This window comes from Octopus sinensis, linkage group LG3 (assembly GCF_006345805.1).
Source record: "Octopus sinensis linkage group LG3, ASM634580v1, whole genome shotgun sequence".
NCBI lineage: Eukaryota > Metazoa > Mollusca > Cephalopoda > Octopoda > Octopodidae > Octopus > Octopus sinensis.
In genome coordinates, this window is record NC_042999.1 from 163,056,141 (window position 1) to 163,073,501 (window position 17,361).

The following is a 17,361-nucleotide window of genomic DNA, read 5'->3' on the forward strand; positions in this document are numbered from 1 at the left end:
GAAACGGAAGGTTCTCTTACATGCCACCGGCACTGAAAAATATATATACATAAAATATATAATATAAACCCCGCCTCGAATGGCTTCTGTGCCGGTGGCACATAAAAAGCACCATCCGAACGTGGCCGATGCCAGCACCGCCCCGACTGGCTTCTGTGCCGGTAGCACATAAAAAACACCAACCGATCGTGGCCGTTGCCAGTGCCGCCTCGACTGGCTTCTGTGCCGGTGGCACATAAAAAGCACCATCCGAACGTGACCGATGCCAACCCCGCCTCGAATGGCTTCTGTGCCGGTGGCACATAAAAGCACCATCCGAACGTGGTCGATGCCAGCACCGCCTCGACTGGCTTCTGTGCCAGTGGCACATAAAAAAGCACCATCCGAACGTGGCCAATGCCAGCACCGCCCCGACTGGCTTCTGTGCCGGTGGCACGTAAAAAACCACCCACTACACTCACGGAGTGGTTGGCGTTAGGAAGGGCATCCAGCTGTAGAAACACTGCCAGATCAGACTGGAGCAGCCCCTGGCCCCCCAGACCCCGGTCGAACCGTCCAACCCATGCTAGCGCGGAAAACGGACGTTAAACGATGATGATGATGATGAAATCATCATCAAATGATGATGATGATAATTTATATATATATATATATATATATATATATATTTTAATTTTTTTTTTTAAATTGTATATATCGTATGGGCAGTGGGCAGGTCCTTCTGGTCCTGTATGGGTAGTGAGACGTCCCCACCCTCCAAGAGTCTCCCGCTGCCTTGGAGGTAGGTTTCTTTGGTTAATCAAAGGCTAGGGTGTAAACCGTATCCAAATCTGGAGTGGAGTCCCTAAGGTGGTTAGGTGATGAAGTCCATCATCTCTCCGGCAGCGCCTGCAGTCCAGTCGTGGCTAGGATGTGTTGTCCTGCGTCCCTCCTGGCTAGATCAGCTGGACTGAGTGGGGGGGGGGGTCCTGAGCTTGGGCAACCCAAGGCCTCAGTTCTCTTGCCCAAGATTCAGTGACTCCACCCTCTCTACTTTTTCTTCCAAGTCCTGACACGGTGGACGAGTGGTGACGGTGACAGATGCAGGGAGCTGCAAGCCATGAACCTGCACTGGCAGGATGGTCATTGTGTAGCCAACAGGGGCAAGGGCATGGTTTGGCAGCCACTCTGACAACAGAGCAGCCCTCCTTAGGGAGAAGGATCTAGAAAAGGTGACCTAGAAAAGGTGCCTCATCTCATCCTGTCAGCATACCGCAGCTGACTGGTCATCTACCACGCAGTCAAAGCGAAAGAACAACCCAAAATCCTCCCACCAGAAAAGCACTTTATGTGTTGGAGCCTGGAACATCAGGTCACTCATGGACAGCCAAAACTGTGACAGACCAGAACGTCGAACAGCACTTGTGGGTTGTGAACTGCAGAGATACAGCATTGATGTTGCTGCCCTCAGCAAGACATGCCTTACCAACACAGAGGAGATCACTGAGGCTGGAGCTTGATACACTTTCTTTTGGTCAGGGAAGGCACCAGATGAATGCAGGGAAGCAGGAGTTGGCTTTGCCATTCACACTGCCCTCGTCAAGAACCTGGAGTCCCACCCAAGAGGAATCAGCAACCGCCTGATGGCGATGAGAATTTCTCTCCAAGGCAAGATGCACCTGACACTCATCAGTGCTTACGCCTCCACCACGACCTACACTGTGGAGCAGAGAGAACTATTCTATCAGAACCTCACCAAAGTGCTATGGTCAGTTCCTAAAGATGACAAGCTGCTGATACTCGGGGACTTCAATGCCCGTGCAGGCAGAGATGCCCAGTCTTGGCCAGATGTCATCAGACATGAGAATACCAATGGTCAACTGCTACTCACCTTCTCTGCTGAGCAGAGACTCACCATCACCAATACCCTGTACCAACTGCCTGACATCAACAAAGCTACCTGGATGCCCCCAAGATCCAAGCATTGGCACCTGATTGACTGTGCTCACCAGGCGCCATGACATCCAGGATGTTCGCATCACTAGGGCAATGAGGGAAGCTGACTGCTGGACAGATCACCTGCTGTTGAGGTGCAGACTGTTTTTTTCCATCATCAGCAGACACAGACACCAGAAAGCTGATGTTAAAAAGAAACTGGACATCCAGAAATTCAATGAACCCAAAACAAAAGAGACCCTCATTGCTAACCTTGATCATCTGCCAGCAGAGGGAAACCTTGAGAAGGCCTAGGATGCAGTGTATGACTCCGCCAGCCTTACCGTTGACTACACAAAACGGAAACACTAAGACTGGTTTGACAACAACAAGGAGATCACCACCACCCTCCAAGAGAAGAAAGAAGCCTTCACTGCCTGGCTCAATGACAAAGACTCCCAAGCCAAGCACGACCACCTCAAGAACATCCGAGGAAAGGTGCAGACTGAGCTGCGACAGATGAAAGACAAGTGGTGGGAAAACAAGGCTGCAGAACTACAGCAGTGTGCAGACGAGCACAACTCCAAGAAGTACTTTGCCGGCTTGAAACACATGTATGGTCCCACACTAAATGCAATGGCACCTGTGCACTCTACCAATGGAACCCTGCTTACTGAGAAGAGCAACATCATACAGTGCTGGAGTGAACACTTCAGTCAGCTGCTAAACAGACCTTCCCAGATTGACCAGCAGGCTATCCAAGACATGCCACAGCACCCAGTCCTGATGTTGCTTGATGACCCTTCCTCCGACACTGGCAGAAATCCAGAAGGCCATCAAGCAACTACACGTGGGGAAAGCACCTGGTCCTGATGGGAGTACCCCCATAGATCTTCAAAGAGGGAGGTGAAGCTGTTGCCATCAAGTTGACTGAGCTGATACAGCAGTTCTGGGATGAAGGGTCAGTGCCACAGGACTTCAATGATGCCAACATCGTGCATCTGTACAAGAACAATGGGGCAGAGCTTCATGTGACAACCACAGAGGCATCTCATTGCTGACACCTCCTGAGCCTCAGATTGAGGGCACAACTCTGAACAACGTGGAGAGCTTTACAGGGAAGCTGCCCGTCCTCAAACTTCAGCATGGACAAAGATGTCTCCATGAAGCTTGCAAAAGCAAGAGCTTCGTTTGGCAAACTTTGGACACGTATGTGCGCTGAATGAAGTATCAGACTTTCCACCAAGCTGGCAGTCTATAAGGCAGTCGTCATCACCTCTCTGCTCTATGGCTGTGGGACGTGGATGCTGTATAGGAGGCAAATGTGAGTACTTAACCAGTTCCACCTTCACTGCTTGCAACGAATCATGGGAATTTCCTGGGAGGACAGTCTACAACACTGAGGTGCTTCACAGAGCTGAAATGCTCGGGATCAAAGCCCTCATCATGAAGGCCCAGCTCTGGTGGGTCGGACATGTAGTCCGAATGAACAACACATGTCTACCAAAGATGATGATCTTCTCTGAGCTGGCTTCTGGAGCAAGAAACCCTGGAAGGCCACTGAGGCGATACAAGGACAGCCTGAAAACTTCCCTTGAGGCGTGCAGCATTTCAGCCCGTGGCTGGGAATCGCTTACCTCTGACCGCGGCGCCTGGCGTCCAACTGTATAAAAGAGTGTTAGGCTGTTCGAGGAAACGCGCTGTGTTCTTTCATTAATTGAAAATCATTTTGTGCAAACCATCTTTTTTCTTCATTGTATGTAATCTCTATTTCCTTACATGAAGGAATCTGCTTCACTTTTTATGGGTCTATATATTTATTTACCTAATTCTATTCTCTTCAATAATATGAGAATTTTATATTACAGCAGAACCTCACAGTACGTGTGCACCATTGTATGGGTAATTGGCTGTACGAGCCGAGGCTTGTGTGAATATTTGTTTTGAAGTACAAATGGAAATCTGCAGCAATAGACTCAAAATCCCACCAAAAATTTTTCTTCCTGAAGTCTTAATGCAAGGAGATTCTCTTTCCAAACAGTAATCCTCATCTTCCTTGCACACATACCGTCCCATCTTTCAGGTAATTCAGTTAATAAAACCAGTTTACATATTTCTTTTGCATTCTCTTTTTTATAATTGTCATTTGACTTGTAACTACACCTTTTCTGTTTTAAAACCTATGAAAATTATTTTGGGGTGGTTGGGGGGGGGGGACTAGAATGGATTAATTAGATTCCAGTTAATTTCAATGGGGAAAACTGGTTTGTAAAATGAGTAAATCGTAAAACGAGCTCGGAGCGAATTAAACTCGTACTGCAAGGTATCACTGTAACTTTGTTTGTGATCAATCTTTTTAATTTCTCTTGAATCAAGGCATATATATTCTAGCAACATTAATTATACAATGAAAGATTGCTGCCTATATTACCTAATCATTTCAAATTACTAAGCTTCATGTTTGATATTACAACTAATACTTGTTATTTAGATAATTAACCTACTGATACACTGTTGCTATCATTGTCATTGTCATTACAGTAGGGGAATTTGTCAGGGAGACAATTTATATATCTATAGAATTTTGTTCAATTGACTCTGCTTCCAAGATTTATTTCTATAAGTATCAATAACATTGGAAAAGTAGTATAGATATGGCCTTTGAAATTTTACTTGGGTTTAATTTACTCTTTTAGTTACCTGTCTGTTGAGCTGTAGAGATAGTGCCCAGCAGCAATAACATCTCATAGCAGTAAAACCACAAACCTGTTCAGGTTAAGCTAATGAAGCAAAAGGGAAAACTGTATTGTACACACACAAACAAACTTGTGACTAAATATAAACATACAGGTATGAATATTAAAATTCTTGAGTTGTAACTTTTCCAAAATCAACATGTATTATTTTAAATGGTTTTCATAAAATTCCTAAAATTGAAAAAGAAAAAAAAATTTTTTTAATTATAAAGAAAGGAATGAAACAGCAGCAACATACCATGACGAGATTTCTTGCTGATTACAATGTTGGAAATGCTATGTCCACCAATGAACTCTTTTACTTCCTGAAAGTGAGAAATAGAGTAAGCAGAGAAAGAACATGAAGCAGCTTAAACACAAATTTGACAAAATGATAATACAAAAAACATTTTCTAAATCATTGTAACAGCAAATGCTCTAAAGAAAGAAACATCGTCCACTAGTAAGATATATTTTGCCTTATATGGCTCACTTGAGTAATACAAGTTAAAATATAAAATATTACAAGAACTGTTAAGATTATAATAATTGTTATAATAGGGGCATAGTTATGGTAGTTCACTTCCCAACCACATAGTTCCAGGTACAGTCCTACTGCACAGCACCTTAGATAAGTGTCCTCTACTATAAACCTGGGCTAACCAAACTGCATTAATTTGGTGGAAAAAACCCAAAAGAGGCTTATCATTTGTGTGTATGTGTTGCTTACATTTGCAACACAGTGACAACTGTGTTCAGCTTTATTTTCTAACCATTTGTTGTGTTTTTGAAGTTTTTCTTGCAACTTCTTTGTAAGTAACAAGGTAGACTTTTGATTTCTACACATTCGGTCAATGATATTTCTGACTGATAGTATCAGAATTTTAATCATATCAAATTGTGTTAATGATACAAGTTTTGGTATTTCATCATCATTGTTTAACGTCTGCTTTTCATGCTGGCATGAGTTGGACAATTTGACTAAGGACTGGTGAGCCAGATGGCTGCACCAGGCTCCAATCTGATCTGGCAGAGTTTCTACAGCTGGATGCCCTTCCTAATGCCAACCACTTCGAGAGTATAGTGGGTGCTTTAACGTGCCACCAGCACAAAGGTCAGTCAGGCGGTACTGGCAACAGCTACACTCAAATGGTGTTTTTTATGTGCCACCTGCACAGGAGCCAGTCCAGGGACACTGGCAACGACCTCACACCAATATTGTCTTTCAAGTGCCAGTAAGGCAACGCTGGTAACGATCACACTTGAATGGTGCTTTTTACGTGCCACCGGCACGGGGGGGCCAGGCTGCGGCCCTGGCAACAATCACGCTTGGATGCCAGACATGCGGTGCTGTCATTGAATTTGATTTCGATTTCACTTGTCTCAACAGGTCTTCACAAGCAGAGTTTAGTGTCCAATGAAGGAAAGGTATGTGTAAGTGGGCTGGTTACATGCCTGGCATAGGCCATGGGTTATGGTCTCACTTGGTTTGCTGGATCTTCTCAAGCACAGCATATTTCCAAAGGTCTCAGTCACTAGTCATTGCCTTGGTGAGGCCGAAGGCCTAATGTTTGATGGTCGTGCTTCACCACCTCATCCCAGGTCTTCCCTCAACTGCTAGGGTGTGGCACTTTTTTTACACAGCTATCCTCATCCATTCTCGCCACATGACCATACCAGCACAGTCGTCTCTCTTGCACACCACATCTGATGCTTCTTAGGTCCAATTTTTCTCTCAGGGCACTTACACTCTGTTGATTATGCACACTGACATTACACATCCAGCAGAGCATACTGACTTCATTCCTTGCAAGCTTACGCATGTCCTCAGCCGTCACAGTCCATGTTTCACTGTATGTAGCATGGCTGTTCATGCACATGCGTCATACAGTCTACCTTTTACTCTGGGCGAGAGTTACTAAAATTGATTTGACAGTAAGTATTATGAGAACAGTTATGTTTCCAACCAATATTTCCCTGATTACATGTTATGTTATACAACAAAGGTTACATGTGTGATAACTGGGAAGTTGTTTGTCCAACTACCAAATTCATAGAGTTGACAACTTTCTATTACACAAAATAAATGAATGATATATAACTTATTTGGGATCTATTGATGAAATTACAAGATTAGTTGTTTTCATAATATTTACAATTTTTATTTGACCTTTTTAAATCAACTATTATTGCTTGTTTAACCCTGTGGTTTTTAAACTGAGGGAGGGGGAACATTAGCAATTTCCAAGGGGCACACGAGCCCTTGAGAAAAAGCAAAAATTTCTCTATATTTGTTATTCTCTTAACAAGAGCATGGTTAAATAATGAGAAGTTTATGAAAAAATGCAAAAGTATCGCCTTATACCATTAGCTTCCTTATTTTATTATGGCCATGCTTACCATTTTCTGTACTTATTGACCCCTACTTCATATCCCTCAAAACCCTCACTAAATCTGAATTGTAGTTTTAACATTTGCCTTGATTTTGTAATTTTTTTTTATTACAAGACTCAAGCTAGGAACCACTGGTATAAAGCTCAGATATTATTATTGTGTAAAGACAAATATTTTTTTCAGTTAATAGATTACAAACAAGTTTAATCCCAGTTTTCATATATATGAAATAATGTGGTTCTTAAAAATCAAGAGACATGCTGAAACATTATCTAATTTTTATAGTAACATACTAAGAAATATTAACATAATTTAAAAATTGAAAACTATTTTAAAATTTTAGCAAGATGAAAAGTATGACAAATTTAAAAATAGGAAATAAAACAGAAAGTATGTAATAGGTTCTACTATCGCTCTATTTAATAAAGTCTCAAAAAAATTAAAACAGATTAGAAAAATAAATTTTAACAATAAAACCAAAATTTTAAATATTAAATGTTTCTGTTAAAAATATAGTAAATTTTTTGAAATAAAAAAATTATAATATGAAGCCAAATGTTCAACTAAAATTCAGATTTAAATATTGCAGAAAGTACTACGTAAAACTAAAAACTATACAAAATCTTTTTAGCAAAATTTTTTTTTTATGCTTTCATACAAATAAATACAATATTTTATTGTACAAATTTTCCATATAACTTTTCTGTTAATTTAACCTTTATTCCAAAATTCTTGTTTTAATTTTTTTTTGGAACTTTTTACTCCAAGTGTTCTAACTTGGGCCTTGACATTACCTTAAATTTGCCTTATCTTTTGTTCACATATTTGTGTCATCCACTGCACATTAAATAATTCACAATGAGTGCAAAGAAATGGAAATATCTTGATAAATATATTTGATTTGGATTTGTGTCCCTCCAAAAGGGTGACGCAGAAGTCCCCCAGTGTGCGATATGTTACAAAATTTTGAGCAATGATGGAATGCAACCCTCACACTTGGAACGCCACTTGAGGACAACACATCCTGCTCTTGCAGACAAGCCCAAGACATTCTTTGAAACAAAAAGATATTCCTTAAAGCAAGCTAAGTTGGACAGTAGCAGGGCATTTCGGTAACAAACTTCAATGGTTGTTGAGGCTTCCTATGAGAACACCATATTGATCGCAAAGAGTTTCTCATTAAAACCAACTCTAATCTGTGCAGAACTCATTCTGGGGAAAGATAGTGCAAACAGGCTTTCCCAGATTTCACTATCAAACAATACAGTCAAAGAAAAGATCGCTGACTTGTCTCGAGACAAAGATCAAATTCTCAACCAAGTAAGAGATTCTCCTGTTTTTGCCATCCAGTGTGACAAAACGACTGACATCACTCAGTGTTCTTAGCTGCTGGTATATGCTCATTTTTGAATCAGGCAACTGTGTAAAAGAGGAAAGGTTGTTCTGTCACCCTATGGACAGTTGTACAACAGCAGCAGCTATTTTTCATGATATATCCAACTTTCAGGAAAACCAACTTTTGTGGGATTTGCTGGTAGGGGTGTGCACTGATGGAGCTCCAGCTATGCTTGGTCTGCAGTCTGGATTCATTACTAGGGTGAAAGAAAAAAATCCATCTGTTGTAGGTACACACTGTATACTTCATCGTGAAGCATTAGCATCCAGAACCTTACCTACTGAAATGAGAAATGTCCTGAACATGGCTATCAAAATTGTCAACTTTGTTAAAGGTAGAGCCTTAAAAAGTCATCTTTTCAAACTGTTGTGTAAAGATATGGAATCTGAACATGAAGCATTGCTTTTTCACAGGGACGTACAATGGCTATCAAAGAGGAACATGCTTGGACAGCTTTATGAACTATGAGAAGTAGTAGCAATATTTCTAGATTTGCAACGGAAGGCAGTTCTCCATGACAAGTTCCAGCCTGAAGGCTTTCAGCTATCTCTAGCTTACCTGGTAGACATCTTTGAAGCGTTGAATGCTCTCGACCTTAAATTACAAGAGAAAAACAGACATTCTCATGCACCATGACACCATTCAATCTCTGGAAATGCAGAATTCAACAGGGAAATACAGTCAATTTTAGTAACTTGGATTCTGCTCTCTTCACAGTAACCTTGATTCTGAGTTAAAGAAACAAATAACCACTCATCTGACTTGAAAACAGAATTCATTGGATACTCTCCAGACATAGATGAAAAGCATGAAGCTTGGAAATTCATCAGGAAACCATTTCAATGTGATGTGACTGAGATTTTGGAAGAAGTGTAAGAGGAGTTTCTTGAACTGAAGTTCAACTCCCCAGCTAAGGGAGACTGCAAAGAACAGAATCTTGAGATGTTCTGGATCAAGTACCTTCCTCTTTACCCTCTCATCTCACATCAGGCTCTTCAGATTTTAGCTATGTTAGGATCCATGTATCTTTGTGAAGCTGCATTTTCCATGCTTGTTGCTGTCAAGACCAAGTACAGAAACAAGCTAAACATTGAAAAGACTTACATTGTGCACTCTCTGGCATTCAAGATCTTGTAGCTAAGAAGCAGTGACAAGAATGTGATTATATATAAAATTATACATATTTTGTATAATATAACTAATTCATATTCAATAAAAAGACTAAAAACATTTTAGATTTCATTTAAAATCTGGGAGGGAATTTTATTCAAAGATGCAAGCAAGGTGTAGGGAGTTTATGACACTTTGCAATATCATAACCATTCTATGACTATATTTCTAATGAAATATACAGTTTATGTTTCAGTAAGTTTGAAAATAATCAAAGTTTTGAAAGGATTTACAAAAATAACTTCATTCGACAGATCTTAAATGGGTTTTAAAAAGGTTAGATGTTTACTTCATTGTGAACTTGAAGGTTCTATTGTAGATAAGGCAAGGCAAAAAAAAAATCTTTGACAAGATGAGAAAAGATCTGAGAAACAGATCCCTCAGCAACAGACATTAATACTAAAACACTATCAGAAGTAGTAACATTTAGTTTACTGCTAGTTCCAACTCATTTTATACTCTAATAGGAAGGTAGGTAATCTTTATAAGAGTAAAGTGTTAGTTTATAAAACAATTTATTAATGTGAAATTCACAGTTTACTTCAAATTTGAAAAATCAGAAAGATATGATTATGATAAGCAAAATGTGTACTCTTACAAGTAGTGAACATATATCATGGACTCATTTTAAACATCCCATTATGTTATAGACTTGTATGCATACACATCTAGAGCAGTGATTTCCCAAAGTGGATGGTACCCACCTGCCCCACTGGAGGTAGTGGGAGGATCTAAGGGTGCACTGAAGAAAAACAGCAAAAATGGCATGGCCAAAAGGGGGTACTGGTTGGCAATGCTCACTTATTTTCCTATGGTTTAGAAAATAGTGCTTAAAAGTCCATCTGTACAAAGTTGCTTCAAGCTGATTTTCTTTTATAAACAAGAACAAAATTTAAAAAAGGGAATTCCCTATAAAGATATATTACTAACCAGCAGCAGCATCAACAAGATCAAAATATATATACACACACACGCATATATGTAGATGATTGCCATCCCATCAACACACACACCACAATCCCTCCCTTGATGAGCCCTCAGACAACTTTTCAGATCAGTTACTGACTGACAGGGTTTGAAACAAGTGACAGATATTCAAATTTCTTCTACATTTTTGCCCTTTTGAAGGAATATTTTTGTGAACTAGCATGTGTCTTCTAAGTCAGATACTGTCTTACAAATTTTGTGACATATGAGACAAGTTGTAAGAGGTAAGTCACATGAAAATCTAAATGCCGAGGCATATGACACAAGTTGAACCCCAGTCACCTCTTATGACTTGTCATACATCACAAAACTTGTAAGACACACACGTATTGTATCCTTGGAGAGTCATTAGGTTAATAATAACAACACAAGTACAGGTTCAATTCAATTTCTCTATTATTATTAGTAAATTGGTCAAATATCTAACAACTAATCAATCATTTGTTTAACATGTTGGTTAAACAATCTATTAGTTATTTGTTTGTTCATTGAAGTTCTTTTGTTGCTGTTCATGACTTTCCTACTCCCTCCAACGTCTGCTTTCATCTAAGAATTGGTCCTCTGTGTGTGTGTGTGTGTATGCACATTCGTGTGGTTGTGTATGTACATCCAGGTGACTACTGATAGGAGTTTGCAGGTTAATGTTACACTAGCCATCTATGACCTGGGTTCGTCCTTTTGTTATTTTGCTCAGTATCTTGCCTGCTGAAGATTTATGGGTTGAGGGTATAGTTCTTTAATGTGGGGAGGGTTAGGAAAGAACAGGGGAGGTGTATGTGTGAGAATCTGCATGCACATGTGTTTGTGTGAGTATCTGCGTGTGAGGGAGAGAGAGCATGTGTGTGTGCAGACGCACGCGAGTGTAATGGTTAGTGTGTGTGTATGTTCACATGTGTGAAGGTGCTAGCATATATGTGTGTGTATATCTGACAGGGTTTTTTTCTTACACATTGTACTGGGTCCTTTTTACATGGCACTTTGGTTTCAGGATATCAATTTTGTTATAGTGGCTCTGTCATCTCCTTCATAAGGCTCATTATTTTGAGATCAGTCTCCAATACTTCGTCCCATATCTTCCACAACTTCCTTCCACTTTAAGCAACCAGCACTTCTTTATGCAACTGTCCTCATCCATCCGCATTATATGACCAAAGCAGTGCAGTCGTTTCTCTTGCACATTGCATATTATTCCTCTTATGCCTAAGTTGTCTCTCAATATACTAATGCTCTGAAGTACATGCACACCAACACTACTTGTCCACTGAAACATATCAGCTTCATTCCTCTCCAGTTTTCGCATACCTCTTTATTCATGGCCCCCCCCATCTCATTACAATTCATACACATGCATCATATAATCATCCTTTAACTTGAGGAGAGAGACATTTGGTTGTCAACAGAGGTAAAAGCTCTCTGAACTTTCTCCTTTCTATTCTTATTCTAGCAATTACACTTTCTGTACAACCTTTTCCATTGTTAATTAGGTTCCCTAAGAGGCAGAAATTATCTATGACTTCCAGAGAGCAACCAGGACATTAGAGAAAATCAGTTTCCTGTGTATCTGTGGTCTTTATGGCTCCTGCACATTTTCAACTTACAAACACTATCTTCTCTATTAACCTTCCTATTCAACTGCACTTCTGCCTACACCCTTCCTACATATCAAAGCAGGGCCATTTATTTGAAGGATAAAGGGTTCTGTCCAATTTCTTGCTTACTAGGACCCTGGTCTTTTACTAAGTTGACTTTTAAGACCCTTTGATTCAAGGTTCTGTTTCCACCCCTGGAATTTCTTTTCTAATTTTGTTATAGATTCTGCTACAAGAGCCAGATCATTAGCATATAGTAGTTCTCATGTGTTTCCAGTCTTAAATTCCTGTTATGGCATGGAGGACAATGATGAATAGGAGGGGGCAGAAAATCAAGCCTTGGTGAACACCTACCACTACACTAAATTCCTCACTGTACCCATAGCTAACTCTTATCTTACTAACAACATCCCTGTACTGCTTTCACAGGCCATTCACCTACCTTTAGTTTTCTCAGAGAGCATCATATCACAGAGTGAGGTACTTTGTCAAAGGCTTTCTCTACACAGGGGTTACCAAAGGGGATCCAATGGACCCCCTAGGGGTCGACAAGCAATTACAGGGGGCCGATGATAGCCAAGGGGTCAGTGTGCGAAAGACCAGTGCACCCAGATGAACTGCTTGAAATACTTAGTCAGCACCATGAAACATGGGAACACATGATAATTGAGAGGTGTGACTGAGGGGATGCAGACTGTCGACTGTTTGCTTATAGGAATTGCCTGAACCCGGAGGAACGAGGTGATTTGAGATTGAAACTGACTGACATTCCGCTTGATATCAATTCAGGATTACCATGCTCATACCTCACATTGATGTTGTCAATTTCAATAAAAGATATTCCAGCAATATGATGCAAAGAAGTGGTTAAAGGGAGTTGATGTGGAAGGAGAAGTGGCTAAAGGGAGTTGATGGTCAAAAAAGTCCTCTGGATTAACAAATGCCAGGTACAAGGGCTTGTTCTTAGCTAAATACTTCTTCTGCAGTTGCCTGATTACGAAAATAGCATCAGTGGTGTTTCAACCCAGGACAAAACCAAACTGCATTTCATCTAGTCTAACTGTTCCTGATTAATTGGGTTATAACTCTCTCCGCAACTTTCATCATTTGGTCCAGCAATTTGATGCCTCCATAATTACCTCTATTAAATATCACTATAGAGCACTGTTGAAGAGAGACAAGCACAGTTTGACCATGCAAAAGCAACCCTTTTGCTTGATCATTTTCATGTCAAAATATTTCCTGTTGAAAATTATATATCATTTGAAAGTTTTGGATGAGAACTTTCTTCTCATATAATTTTGATCAAAATCTGACACATATCATGTCATAGTCCCTCAATCACTGATATTTCCACCTATTCACAAAGTTTGTCCCGTTTTTCATTTTTTTGTTTGTTTTTTGACTGCTGAATGGTAGCCCTCATTCTAGTTCTATGTGCTGGAGTGCTAAAACTCAATGTGTTGAAAATTATGCAATCAGGAAGAGGAATGATTTAGCTTTATTTTGATATAAAAACTGATGGAGATAGATCAGATAATCATTATGAAATATAAAAGTGAAAATTTTCTTGTTAATTTTCACTTAGAAAAGAATGTATTTTCAAGATTTTTATATGATAAGGAAGAAAAATTTCTCAAGAATTCAATATGGTCATTGCCAAATCTGACTACAATTTGGCAAAAAGCACAAAATCAATAAAGAGGAAGGTATGCTGATGTTACTTCTCAAACTGGCATTTCTGTGCAACAATAGGTCAAATGGAACATGAATGCAAGTCCTAGGTGATTAATTTTTTAACACTAACACTAACCACTCTGACAGTGTAGTGGGTGTTTTTTATGTGCCATTGACCTGACACCAGCATCAGCTCACTTGGCTTGACAGGTCAACAGAAGCACAGTATATTCTTTTCTACTCAAGGCACAAGGCCTGAAATTTGGGGGGGGGAGCCAGTCAATTAGACTGACCCCAGTACAGAACTGGTACTTAATTTATTGACCCCGAAAGGATGAAAGGCAAAGTTGACCTTTGCGAAATTTGAACTCAGAATGTAAAGACAGACAAAATACTACTAAGCATTTTGCCTGGCATGCTAACATTTCTGCCAGCTTGCTGCCTTAAAAGTACAGTATATTGCCAAGGGTATTGGTCACATGTCACTGCCTCCATGAGGCCCAATGCTCAAAAAGGTACTTTTTAGATGCCACTGGCATCGGCCAGACCATGATTTCACTTGGTTTGACAGGTCTTCAAAAGAACAGCATATCAGCCAACAGTTGAAGGGTGCTTTTAACGGGCCAGTGACACGACACTGGCATCGGCCATGACTACAACCTCACTTGGCTCGACGGGTCTTCTCAAATATGGCATATCTCCAAAGGTTTCAATCGCTTGTCACTACCTCTGTGAGGCCCAACATTTGGAGATTATGCTTCACCACCTCTCATGTCTTCCCAGGTCTACCTCTTCCACAGGTTCCCCCCACTGTTTGAGGTTGTGACACTTCTTCAAACAGCTGTCCTCATCCATATGCCTGTTCATTTTAGCACACCATCTATCTGGTTCCCTTTCCTTTTTCTTTCCTCGACATCACTTTTTTTAAAATCCAGCCTCTATTAATAAGAAAGCTCCTAGTCTTAAGACGGCTATTTGTTTTTGTTTTATTCTTTCCTCTCTCAAGTGATAACTATTAATAATCTAGTAATTCCTTACTTTCTGACATCATTCTTGATCATTTTACTGTAAAATCATTTTTTTCTGTCCTTAAGTGAAAAACTATGTAGAATTTATCTTGAATGTACTCACTACTGCCACCCCTACCCCATGACGTATTATGGTGCCAGCTTCACTGAGACTACTTCCATAAGTTCCTTATTTCCATACATACATCCTATGAGAATGTATTTCTGTACATATGAGTATGTTATATTGCTAATAGTTTTCTTCATTTATCAAAGTTCCATCCTATATCCCTATCACTATGCACAGACATTCGAGTGAGTTCAAGTGTGCATCCTCCTCCTTACCTGCCTTGGAAACATTAAGTATGTATTGTACTAACACCTATACTAACAAAGTTTTATTGCTGCTGCCACCATATACCAAGCACGAGGAAATAATATCAAATTAATGGAAACATCTAACCATGTATGAAAAAATCTTGACAGTCACCAAGTGATCATAAAAAAAATTCTTTCTTTCATGTATAGAAGATAAGTACCAATGTACTGAACCTCAAATTCAAAATTCTAGGGATGCCACTAACACTATCAGTACAAGGAAAGATGGGTCATCAGGAGAGATTGTTGAGATACTGGAGTGGAGCATGTAGGAAGAAATTCTTCCAAGTACGTGGACTAAGCATATTACTCTTTTTACTCTTTTACTTGTTTCAGTCATTTGACAGCGGCCATGCTGGAGCACCGCCTTTAGTCGAGCAAATCGACCCCGGGACTTATTCTTTGTAAGCCCAGTACTTATTCTATCGGTCTCTTTTGCCGAACTGCTAAGTGACAGGGACGTAAACACACCAGCATCGGTTGCCAAGCAATGCTAGGGGGACAAACACAGACACACAAACATATACACACACACACTTATATATATATACATATATACGACAGGCTTCTTCCAGTTTCCATCTACCAAATCCACTCACAAGGCATTGGTCGGCCCGGGGCTATAGCAGAAGACTCATAATTTTGTTAAACGTAAAAAGCACCATCCATTCGTGGCCGTTTGCCAGACTCGTCTGGCACCACCATCTGTTCGTGGCCGTTGCCAGCGTCGCCCCAACTGGCCTCGTGCCGGTGGCACGTAAAAAGCACCATCCATCCGTGGCCGTTTGCCAGCTCCGTCTGGCACCTGTGCGGGTGGCACGTAAAAAGCACCCACTACACTCACGGAGTGGTTGGCGTTAGGAAGGGCATCCAGCCGTAGAAACACTGCCAGATCAGACTGGGCCTGATGCAGCCTTCTGGCTTCACAGACCCCAGTTGAACCATCCAACCCATGCTAGCATGGAAAGCGGACGCTAAATGATGATGATGTAAGTACAATCAATAAAAATAAGCAATCGTTTTTAAAGAGTTTTTCTACAGTTTTTAAGTTTCCCTATATAATTCTCCAGCAATTTTCTACTTGATGCCTATTGCAATATGAAGTAAAAAAAATCCAAAAACTACCGTTAGATTGATGCAAAAACACTGGATAATCTGAAGAATGAAGGCACAGAAGCTGAATGAGCTTTTAACCATAAGAAGTACTAGGCTGATGCATATGGATGGAAGCACTCCGTCGGTTATGACGACGAGGGTTCCGGTTGATCTGATCAACGGAACAGCCTGCTCGTGAAATTAACGTGTAAGTGGCTGAGCACTCCACAGACACATGTACCCTTAACGTAGTTCTCGGGGATATTCAGCGTGACACAGAGAGTGACAAGGCCGGCCCCTAGAAATACAGGTACAACAGAAACAGGAAGTAAGAGTGAGAGAAAGTTGTTGTGAAAGAGTACAGCAGGGATCACCACCATCCCTGCCGGAGCCTCGTGGAGCTTTAGGTGTTTTCGCTCAATAAACACTCACAACACCTGGTCTGGGAATTGAAACCGCGATCCTACGACCGCAAGTCCGCTGCCCTAACCACTGGGCCATTGCGCATTGATGCATATAACAAGAGGGAGGATGAGAGACACATAACACAGAGGACAGGTCAGAGTTCTTATAACCTGCTAAGAGGTACAGATGAGATCTAGGTCTTGTATGAGGTTCCAGTCAAATGAAATAGTGAATAGAATCACAAAACCTAAGAGACAGGCCTGGAAAGAAGGAAGAAAGGAAGAATGTCATCAAGTACCAAGAATAATTAACAAAGAGAAAAGCCAAAAGTAAGAGGTTTGTACAAGTTTTGCAATCTAAGGATGAGAGGCATAAAGTTTCTGGATTTCAAAGTAAAACATCACTGGAGACAAGTGTGTCTAGAATGATAATGGTACTAATGCCCTCACAGACACTTAAAAAGAGACATGTACAGAAGTGCTTTTATGGGGAACTGTTTAGTTAGAAAAATGCATGGGAGAGAGTAACAGACAGGCTGATCACCAAAGTTGACAAAGGATATGAATTATGCAATGCTTGAGAAGAAGACCCATCAAGCCAAATAAAATCATAGT

The 17,361-nt window shown here is 40.4% G+C and overlaps 1 protein-coding gene across 7 annotated transcripts in view; it reads right to left on the reverse strand.

Annotated features, from left to right (window-relative positions):
- The window catches only part of LOC115209403 (ribonucleoprotein PTB-binding 1), a 102,804-nt gene that overhangs the window by 75,357 nt on the left and 10,086 nt on the right, over positions 1-17,361 (reverse strand). For all 7 annotated transcript variants that reach the window (XR_004998419.1, XM_036501574.1, XM_036501573.1 and 4 more), the window contains one exon: positions 4,909-4,975. Coding sequence is in view for 6 of the 7 variants with exons in the window: in XM_036501574.1 (XP_036357467.1) it covers positions 4,909-4,975 (67 nt within the window). In the remaining variant the exon portion in view is untranslated. The remainder of the gene's footprint in view (positions 1-4,908; positions 4,976-17,361) is intronic.